Source organism: Anguilla rostrata, chromosome 14 (genome assembly GCF_018555375.3).
Source record: "Anguilla rostrata isolate EN2019 chromosome 14, ASM1855537v3, whole genome shotgun sequence".
Classification (NCBI taxonomy): Eukaryota; Metazoa; Chordata; class Actinopteri; order Anguilliformes; family Anguillidae; genus Anguilla; species Anguilla rostrata.
The window spans coordinates 39,730,368-39,741,139 of NC_057946.1; the positions used below are offsets into that span (position 1 = coordinate 39,730,368).

General features: G+C 50.9%; 1 protein-coding gene across 1 annotated transcript; it reads left to right on the forward strand.

Annotated features, from left to right (window-relative positions):
• The first annotated feature begins 5,420 nt into the window (after window positions 1–5,420).
• Window positions 5,421–7,700, forward strand: LOC135239555 (apelin receptor A-like). The gene has a single exon (XM_064308285.1). It carries the CDS (start codon window positions 5,688–5,690, stop codon window positions 6,747–6,749), a length of 1,062 nt encoding a protein of 353 aa, XP_064164355.1. The 5' UTR covers window positions 5,421–5,687; the 3' UTR covers window positions 6,750–7,700.
• Window positions 7,701–10,772: the final 3,072 nt, after the last annotated feature.

A 10,772-nucleotide genomic window follows, 5' to 3' on the forward strand; every position in this document is an offset into this window, starting at 1 on the left:
AAGCGACGTGCAATAAGTACATACCGAAGGTCATTGGAACAACTACAAAACACAGGTTCTATAAGTTACAATATTCATTACGTAACAGTTATTCATAGCCATGAACACATTAAGTCCAGTTCACACAGTAAGCATTACTCTCACCTAACCTACTCTGTCAAACTAGGGGTCATGACAATCTACAACATCAAGATAATGATGCAAAGTATAATAAGTGCAAGATGGAGGTGCATGTAGCATGAAAGAGGGGGATTTAAGTGCTAAGAATGATCCCAGATTGGGAGTGCTGGGTCAGAGAGTAATGTTAAGTTAGACCATCCTGGCAACTGAAACCCCTCACCCAATGCATTAGTATTATAGAGTATTTAAAGCTCCAATATAAAGAGTTCTTCACGTGTGCAACGTGGGTACTGCACGTAAACATGCCCAGAGGGTGGCAGGGTTGTCTGTTGAGTTGACTGATTTCAGGTTTCGGGTTCAAATCCCATGTAGGGTGCTGCTGCTGTGCTTTTAAGCGGGACAATTAACCTGAAGTGCATCAGTAAAATAACCAGCTGCGTAAATGAACAGCACAAACAACATGACAGTGTAAGCCCTGCAGGAACGCCTCTGCCACACACATAAGTGCTGCAGTGATGATGGAGGTGCCCTTCGGGTGAAAGGAAAGGAAAAATGCGCAGTATCCCGCAGGGTGAGGAGGAAGAGGGGCGTGCGGAACAGGACTTGTCGCCACGTTCCGTGGGGAAAACATATTTGGAAGCAAACGAGAGGAAAAAGGCGGGAAGCTGGGAGATCCGTGGCTTCGACTCTGCGTGAACCACAGGCTGTCGTCCCGGCGATCCTCGGGCCTGCGGCATGCTGGGCCGGGAGATACGCGATAAACAGGCAAACAGGAAGACGCCCGCTCGCCGCGGCGCTGGCGACGGCGCCCCCCCCCCGTCTCCGCGCTCCTCTGATTGCCCCAGGAAAGGCCGCTTCGGATCTGAGTCACTGCGCTTTTTTTGGGGGGCGCGAGGCGGGGTGGGGGCGGGGGGGTGCGGTGGAGGGACAGCCTGGGTTCAAGATATGGAGGCACAGCAGGGAGTAGAGCTTTTTGGTGTGATCCTTGCAAACCCTGTCAGACAAGCGCGCACACACACACACGCACCCACACGCGCAAGTGTGTGTGTGTGCGCGCGCGTGTGTGCGCGCATGTTTGTGTCTGTGTGCGCTCAAACGTGTGTGTTCATGAATGTTAGTGTGCGCGTGTATGTGTGTGTGTGCGTGTGTATGTAGTGTGTGTGTGTGTGTGCTGTGTATGTGTGTGTGTGCGCGTGTATGTGTGTGTGTGTGTGCGTGTATGTGTGTGTGTGTGCGCGTGTGTGTGTGTGCGCGTGCGTGTTTGTGTCTGTGTGCACGCCTCTCTCCTGAATCAAAAGAGCATTTTGCAGTGATGGGTTGGGCCTACAAATAAAACTGGGAATTGTACATTATGACACTGTGCCCAATTACACCTGACCCCAGTGACACGTGCGGGGGCCTTACGTGGGGCTGTGACCCGCCGCCCCCCTCAGGGCAGCCTTAGCGGGGCGACACCGGCTGTCGGGACTCCTGAGTTTGGGGCAGGTGACAGGTCTGTCTGGGTGAAGGGAAGAACAGTCTCCAGGTCTTCACACCGTTTAACTTGTCATTTGAGTGTCAGCCCCAACGCCCCCACTTTGAAAATAAGGCTGTTTTCTCTTGACCAAATGGACGCGAGTGCTCGTTAGCCCCTGCTAGTGCAAGCGTTCACTTTTCACTGTTCAGTGTTAGGAGCGTTGAGTCGACACCAAACAGCATCTGAAATGGGGACGTGGGAACAGGGCTTAAACCTGATATCCACAGTCTGTGGGTGGTCATGTGACCAGGAAGTGCCGCATTGCGGCCACCAGGGCAGTGGGACGGGACCTGGCAGCGTTGGCAGCTGCTTTGTGGGCAGGTATGAACCAGCACTCACGCGTGTGTGTGTGGTCCCATTCCGTTAGGCACTCAATCAATACAGTAAATAATGCCTAACTCCCATAAGCAAGGAATATCTAACTATCATAATAGTGACCCTGAAGGAGTTTGACCTCATTGGCTACATATATAATATGTATATAATGGAAATGTCTGGGGTGCAGTGAGGGGTAATTGGGTGCAGTGAGGGGTAATGGGGTGCAGTGAGGGGTAATTGGGTGCAGTGAGGGGTAATGGGGTGCAGGGAGGGTGTGGGTGCAGTGAGGGGGTAATGGGGTGCAGTGAGAATATGGATGCAGTGAGGGGTAATGGGGTGCAGTGAGGGGTGATGGGGTGCAGTGAGGGGTGATGGGTGCAGAGGTAGGGAGTGAGGGGTGATGGGGTGCAGTGAAGGGTAATGGGGCAGTGAGGGGTGATGGGGTGCAGTGAGGGGTAATGGGGTGCAGTGAGGGGTGATGGGGTGCAGTGAGGGGTGATGGGGTGCAGTGAGGGGTAATAGGGAGCAGTGAGGGGTGATGGGGTGCAGTGAGGGGTGATGGAGTTCAGTGAGGGGTGATGGGGTGCAGTGAGGGGGTGGATGGGGTGCAGTGAGGGGTAATTGGGTGCAGTGAGGGGTGATGGGGTGCAGTGAGGGGTGATTGGGTGCAGTGAGGGGTAATGGGGTGCAGTGGAAGTTAATGGGGTGCAGTGTGGGGTGATGGGGTGCAGTGAGGGGTGATGGGGTGCAGTGAGGGGTGATGGGGTGCAGTGAGGGGTGATGGGGTGCAGGAGGGGGTGATGGGGTGCAGTGAGGGGTGATGGGGTTCAGTGAGGGGTGATGGGGTGTATGTGTGCGTGCGTGTGTGTGTGCATGTGTGTGTACGTGTGTGCCTATGTGTGCGTGCATGCCTGTGTGTGTCTGTGTGTGCGTGCATGCCTGTGTGTGTGTGCATGTGTGTGTGTGGGGGGGTGCGTGCATGCCTGTGTGTGTGTGCGTGTGTGTGTGTGTGACCGAGTCAGAGCTTCCTGCAAGTCCAGTGAAAATGGAGAAAGCTTGAGAGAAAATGGGGGGATGAGGGTGTAAAAGAAGACTGAGAGAACAGAGGGATGAAAGGACAGGGCTCAGGGCGCTGACGGAGGTGAGCTGCGCCGGGCGGTTGTTGTGTCTGCGGCGGTCGGGGTCCGGGCGCCACCGCGGCGTGCTAACGAGCTGCGGGCGAGGGTGTGGAGTGAGACCGAACATCTGCTAACCCGCTATCCCGCTGTCCCCACACACACCGCTGCACCCCACACACTAATAACACCCCCACCTAAACACCCTGACCGCACCTGAGACTGAACAAACACATACAACATGGACATGCAAGCACACGCACGTATACACATACACACACGAATGCATGCACATACACACACACGCATGCATGCACATACACATATGAACACACAGCATGCATGCATGCACACACAGCATACGCACACATGCACATACACACACACACACACACAACCACGCTCAATCACCATACACATATGCACACAAACACACTCGCGCACACACACACACTTCACACACACACACCTCACACATGCACACACACCACACCTCCCACACACACACATCCGATGGAGGATGTCCTGTTGGATAGCTGCCCATCTCTAATTTACGCAGGAAGGAACGCTTTGTTTGCCCGCGCCGTTTAAGATGCTCTGGGAGCGTCCTTCAGGTCTGAAATCATATCCAGCAATAGCGCTGCGCGGGGATGAGATCGGCGGCTGCGGTCTGGCTTTTCTCTTTACGAGCGTTACGGAGAGGTGTTTTTATCCTGTCTCACACATGTGCGAGTGCAATTCACACACGCAACAGTGTCTCTCTTTCTCTAACGTCCCCCTCTCTCTCTCATGCTGAACACAGTTTGTCCAACGTAACGTCAGCCTCCCAGCACACACGCACACACAGAAGGGGGGTTCTCTAAAAAGGACTGTCCGCCTGTGCTTTTGCATGCGGAAGCGAAGTCCACACTCGCGCTATTAGCTATTAATCTCCGCGGTTTAATTTATTCAAAGCGGTATATCTTTTTAATACAGCGGGTATAACACATTGCAAAATCACACATAAAGGTACCCTAATAGACCAGAATAACTACATGGCACAATAAGTATAGCAAAGAATAGATGCATCAATGGAACAAAACTGTTCAAGATATGTGTATGCTGTCGGGAGTTTGCCATTGAATTTCTTGTCTACCGCTTCTGCAATATGTTAATTGCAATTGCATTTCTTCAACCTGGACGACTGACGAGACTCCGAGATCTGAAGTCCGGGAGACTCGGAATCAGCTTTAATAAAATGGCAGAGAAAATATGATTTTACCCGGTATAATCAACGGATTATTAACGTATAATATTCACGGATTAGGCTACAGATGAGTTTGTTTTTCAAGACGTATCTGAAAGTCAAATATAAATAGGCTTGTTTTAATGGGATAATTGTCATTGCATCATGTGCCATATGTGTGGATGTGCATGCCTTGGGTGAAAGCCAATGTTTAACTTTTTTTTAAATTTACGGACATTTTTTTTTTTTTTTTTTAAATCATTGCGCTGGCTACCAGTCGGCCATTTGTTGAATTCCAAATGTGCATATTTAAATTAAAACCGTCACATTAGTTCGACGGACCTGAAATCGCCGGCGCTTGACACCTTCCATTTCGTCGCATTAATATTATAATTTAGTTAACTTGTGTTGCGATTCAGCGGGCATACTTGCCCCGGCTTGTTTTTGAGGGCAAAATATTGACACATTCATGCCTTCTCTCAGATTTATGGTATTAAATCGGCTCGGGGCTGTACAAACGCAAAAATAGTAGGGGCTGGGTATCTGTTCACGCGCCTGGCAGTTTCCCGTGGCATCTGTGGAAAAAAAAATATGACACGACGAAGTTTTGAGTCTTAAAGCGCGACTTTTACAAAACGGAGAGTACATATTTTACCCTATCTCTGTCTGAGAACCGTTTATGTTAAGTTAAAAGGATATAAGAAGGTTAAACGTTTCCGAGTTGCTCTTGGAAGGCCCCATCTGCTGTCCTGCACACTACTTCCAAGAAAGTTTTTATATCTCTTAATAGTGGGCTATAATCACTTTTGACTGTATCAGCTGTGGTCCTGAAGTCTAAACAGGACTATTTAAGACTCTTGGATCACATCATTATTATAATCATTAAAAGGCTTCTTTTTTTTTTTTTTAATAGTCTGTATGGCTAGCGAACAATACCACCATAAAACCCCAAGTGTTAATTCAGACAGTGTCCATGTGTGAGAGATGGAGACAGAGGGAAGGAGTGAGAAGAGGGGAGGGGCAAGGGGGTTTGGGGGTAGTGACTGACGGGGCAACAGGAGGTGTAGGGGTCGTTGTGGGAGGGGCGAGGGGGTGTCGACCACCGAGAGGGTTTAAAAGGGCCGTCTTGCCCAGCAGTCTCAGACACAGGATCTCTGCCTCCGCACCCCGTTCTGGTGAGCTGTTTGTGTTTGCTGTTCCTTTTGTTGTTCTGCTCTGGGGTTTCCTGCCCACCGAGGGAAGCTTTGTTCACACCCTGCCGCCGAGTGTGCCTCATCCGGCAGCGCTTTCTCGGACTCGTTCCCGTGCCGGACGCAGAGCTTCGCAGAGAAGTCCGCTCTCTGGATTATTTCATTTCAGCGAAGCACCTCCCGGGAGAAGCAGCCAGCCGACCATGGAGCCCACCCTGGACTACGGGTACGAGTACGATGTGGAGAGCGACAACGACACCATGTGCGACTACTCCGAGTGGGAGCCCACCTACTCCCTCATCCCCGTCCTCTACATGCTCATCTTCATCCTGGGCCTCTCGGGCAACGGCGTGGTCATCTTCACCGTCTGGAGGACCAAGTCCAAGCGGCGGGCGGCCGACGTGTACATCGGGAACCTGGCGCTGGCGGACCTGACCTTCGTGGTGACCCTGCCGCTCTGGGCCGTCTACACGGCGCTGGGCTACCACTGGCCCTTCGGCTTGGCCCTGTGCAAGATCAGCAGCTACGTGGTGCTGGTCAACATGTACGCCAGCGTCTTCTGCCTCACCTGCCTGAGCTTCGACCGCTACCTGGCCATCGTGCACTCACTGTCCAGCGGGCAGCTGCGGTCCCGCAGCACCATGATGGCCTCGCTGGCCTCCATCTGGGCGCTGTCCTGCGTGCTGGCGCTGCCCACCCTGCTGTTCCGCAACACGGTGCGGGACGAGTTCAACCGCACCACCTGCGCCATGGACTTCAGGCTGGTCACGCCCAGCCGCCAGCAGGATTGGCTGTGGATCGCCGGGCTCAGCCTCTCCTCCTCCGTCCTGGGCTTCCTCCTGCCCTTCCTGGCCATGACCGTCTGCTACTGCTTCATCGGCTGCACCGTCACCCGCCACTTCAACACCCTGCGCAAGGAGGACCAGAAGAAGCGGCGGCTGCTCAAGATCATCACCACCCTGGTGGTGGTCTTCGCCATCTGCTGGACGCCCTTCCATGTGCTGAAGAGCCTGGACGCCCTGACCTACCTGGACCTGGCGCCCAGCTCCTGCTCCATGCTCAGCTTCCTGCTGCTGGTGCACCCCTACGCCACCTGCCTGGGCTACCTGAACAGCTGCCTCAACCCCTTCCTGTACGCCTTCTTCGACCTGCGCTTCCGCTCGCAGTGCCTCTGCCTGCTCAACCTGAAGAAGACCGCGCACGGTCACATCACCTCCCTCGCCACCCAGAAGTCCGAGGCGCAGTCGGCGGGCGTCAAGGTGTGACGGACGGACGCCCCCCCCCCACCCCCGGCGGGAATGAGGTCGGGAGGGGGAGGGTTGCTGGACGGACGGCTGACCCCCCCTCCACCCTGCCTCTCTTAACACCATGTAAGTACATTTAAAAGACTGGACACTGTTCCTGTAAAGTAGCCAGTTGCTTGTGCTTGGAGGAGCGTGTAAGGAGAAGAGGAGAGACAATGGCGTGAAATGCGACGGGAAAAACAACGCTCTGTTTGCGGACTGAGTTTGCGCGGGTCCGGCGCCTGATTGGCCGACGGCGCTGCCGGGTCGCCGGGCAAGAGGGTCTGGTGTCGCGCACGGACACGAAACCGTTTCCACGGAGACGAGGGCCTCGTCGGCTCGAGACCGGGGGGTGCGGGGACCCCAACGCGTTTCTCCCTCTCGCGGATCGGATTTCTGACGAGGGATGAATCTGTTCCTGGAGTGAGACGGACTCACCAGCACTGCCGAGAGTGTGTGGGGGGTTTCTGAAGGGAGGGGGCTGCGGGAGGTGCTGGGGCGGGGGCGGAGGGGGAATAAGAGAAATGTACAGTATTTTCATACTTTTGTTTCTGTCTGCGGCTGCTTGGCCGCTTCAGCACTTGTGTAAAGACGAGAGAGGAAATCCCATTAGCGTATTTATCCTGACGTCCGTGTGTGTGTGTGTGTGTCAGTCGGGGAGGGCGCTGCAGACGGGGGTGGGACGGGGCGATTAATTTTGAGGGGGGAGGCGTGAGCCCTGGGGGGGTGCGGATAGGCAGATGGTCGCTGATATGTCTGGACGGGAGGGGCGTTTCCTCACGTTTAAGAGGTGGCCCCTTGAAGTGGTGGGGCAGATAAATGAATTTGTCTTTTCGTTTCATTTCTTTGCAAACAGCTGTGACTGACCTCTGCATGACACCGTACTTTTGTGCATATTTGTTATTTGCAATAAAGTCATTTTTTTATGAAGAACTTTGTCTTTGTGGGTGATGCATATTGTGCAGACTCTTGACCTGTCGTGTGTGAGATTTGTAATGGCCGTCGAATACGGCTCACTCCAAAGGGAGATGCTTTCCCAGGCAGTCCTCCCTATCTTTTCCTCCAGAAAATTCATGCTTCCTTTCTTTTTTTTTCATTCATCACCGGACAGCAGTCACACTGATTGTTTGTATCTGTAGTCCAATAGAGTGCTTCCTTTCCTTCCAAGAGGAGCTGGGCTTGCACCCCAGCCAGTGAAGGTTCGAGCCCCTGATTGGACACTGACGTTACCCCCTTTGAGTTTGGCTCCTGGCCTGAAAGTACACAGAATATTTCCAGCTGCATACGTTCATAGATAACTATCTCTGGTGCAAGCAGTGAAAGTGGGTTCAGGACAATGCTAATTAATAACAATGACAACGGTAATAAAATGGATTCTGTCTGTCCTTTTTTGGAAACATCTGCGGTCAATGTGTCTGTCCAGCCAGACCACCCGTGGTATGACCCCGTGGTTCTGGGTGCTGGGATCTGTTTTCTTTTTTTTTGGGGGGTGGGGGGGTTGGTTGTGCAGATAAAGAGGTTGGTACATAGCCACACATTTCTAATAACATTCACATTTTTACGCACAGTCCATTTATACAGCTGGACTTTTACTAGAAACTACCGAGTCAAGTCAACCCTTTGAAGAGTAGGTCTTTTGAAATGTTTTTTTCAAAATTTTAAGTCAGTGTCCCAGAACTCCATTGCTTTCAGTTCCCAGTTGTGATTGTTACATCAGCACTAGAATGTTCAGTTATGAACATTCTAATCACATATTTGTGATCTCACACCTTAAAGGGTTAAGTGTACAATGGCAGGTGGCTGGGAATCGAACCTGCAACCCTTGAGTTAAAATCCCAGGTCCCTCTGCCCTCTCAGGCAGGTAATAATATTGTTATTGTTATCTACCTGAGCTGTGCCAAGGCATTTTTCTGTGGCAGCATCCTGACTAACCCCAGCCACATGACAGTGACCTAGAGTGTACTGGAATAACTAGCCAAAACATGTTTTACAAAAGTCGCTGTTTGCAAGGTGGCACTGACTTTTGTGCAAGCCAGAAATGACCATTTTGCAGTCATACTGTTGTAGACTGTGCTTATTCAATGTTATTTGCAGTTACAATCTTTCTGTCCCCCTCCAAAGCAAGAATGACAAAGGAAGAAAGTGCTGAAGTGCTGTTTTCACCCAGCAGAAGAGCAAACACAGCAGTCCGTGATAAGCTAGATCACCAGTGTATTTCCAAGTAATGGCCATTCGCATGTAGGATTTGGTGGCAGAAAAATTAAAAGAATAAATTAATTAAAAGAATCACTTTTTGTACGTCGCTTTGGATAAAAGCATCTGCCAAATAAATGTAATGTAATGTAATGAATACCTGTAAGTTAAATAGTGCATAATTCAAAAAGGATTCTGCTTCCACTGCCATTGCTACTACTACTGCTACTACTGCTACTACTACTACAGCTACCACTCAACAACAATACTAAATTTGATACAGCACTTTATAATCAATGCGCTCAAAGTGCCTCACAGCTTGAATACAGCAGGAGAAAAGATAAAAAGGTATGCGCCATTTGCTTCTTTATCAGCGAGTTAGCGGTTAATCTTGGCCATTTGCAATCTCGCGGCAGCACACAGCCAGACCCCATCCTCCCCCCCCCCCCCCCCCGCCAGACTGGCGTGTTCTCGGACCTCTGTGGTCCCCCTGCACAATAACACAGAGAGGTTAAACCCAGAGTACAGCCGTACCCGAATCAGCACACCTGCCTACTATTGAGTATACTAGTTACATTCTTTTTAAAGCTATTAAGTACACAAAATGTCAGAAAATTGAGTGTACTTAAAATACCCATATTAAATAATTATTTGCACATTTTTGCTATTCAGGAGCACACTGTTCAGAAAGTGAGTGAACTCTTTGGTGCTTTAGGTATGCCGTACATACAGCTTGACGTCGTACTCCGTCAGCAGACAAACACAGATGGCCGCGGGAAATTTAAATACCAGTGACGCCGGGATTGCATTTAAATACGTGTGCTTTCTTTGCTTTTTACGGTACGTTGTTAAAACTGACCTCACTGTTTACGGAATTGCTCGGAAACGCCTTATTGTCACCCCCCGACTGAATTAGAGTGCGGACTACTGAGTGTAAACTACATCGCAGGATGACGTATGACGCTCCCGGTTAGAATAGTATGGTGGTATTTTTCCCATACTGCTCATCATGTACTAAACAGTATGCAGTATGCTTACTAGACAGTTCATCCTTTGAGGACATAGTAGTTATGAGGCTTATTCAGACACAGTCCAAATCTTTCACGAAATCAGATATTCACACAAATGCTGGATAGGCTATTAGCTGTTTGTGACTCTCCCCTCAAGGGATCGTCAATAACTACCAACCCTCAATTAAGCGTTTAGGGATCAGTAATAAGGGACCGTGTAAAATGTACAGAAATAACCCGGGTTACAGCCAGTGTGGGTCCCTTGCTGAATCGGAGATATCGACACAAGTGCTCAATAAGCTATTAACTGTTTGTTATTCTCCTGGGGCAGCCCTTTGATTTAGCCCTAATGGGCTCTCCTGGCAGACATAATCCCGGGTTGGGGGGGGGGGGTGTCAGGTTGGTAATCGGAGACAATTGCTGGCACTCAGAGGAATCAATATTTGCCCATGCTGAAAGGATAAAGGAAGGGAGGGGGTAAATGTTTGGGGCCATTAACTCGGGAGCGGGGCAAGCAAACAGCTCAGGGGGGAGTTATCATCAACAACCCCAGGGGAACCCTCCTTTTTGGGGGGAAGCTCTCCAACATCAGCTTCTCTCGGACACCTCGGTGCACCTCATGCTTCATTTCAGATGCTGTGAACTAGTCAACTTGTCCTCTGATATGCTGAGGAAGACGGAGGTTGCTGAGTTTCCAGATTTTTTTTTTCCAGAAAAAGATTAATGCTACACCATATGTGGCCCTGTATGTGAGTACACAGCCACAGATGCCAGAGGCTTCAGTGTGTTGAACTGAAATCAG

Excerpts from the sequence above, each read along its gene's own strand:
- LOC135239555 (XM_064308285.1), top strand. The coding sequence starts at position 5,688 with ATGGAGCCCACCCTGGACTACGGGTACGAGTACGATGTGGAGAGCGAC.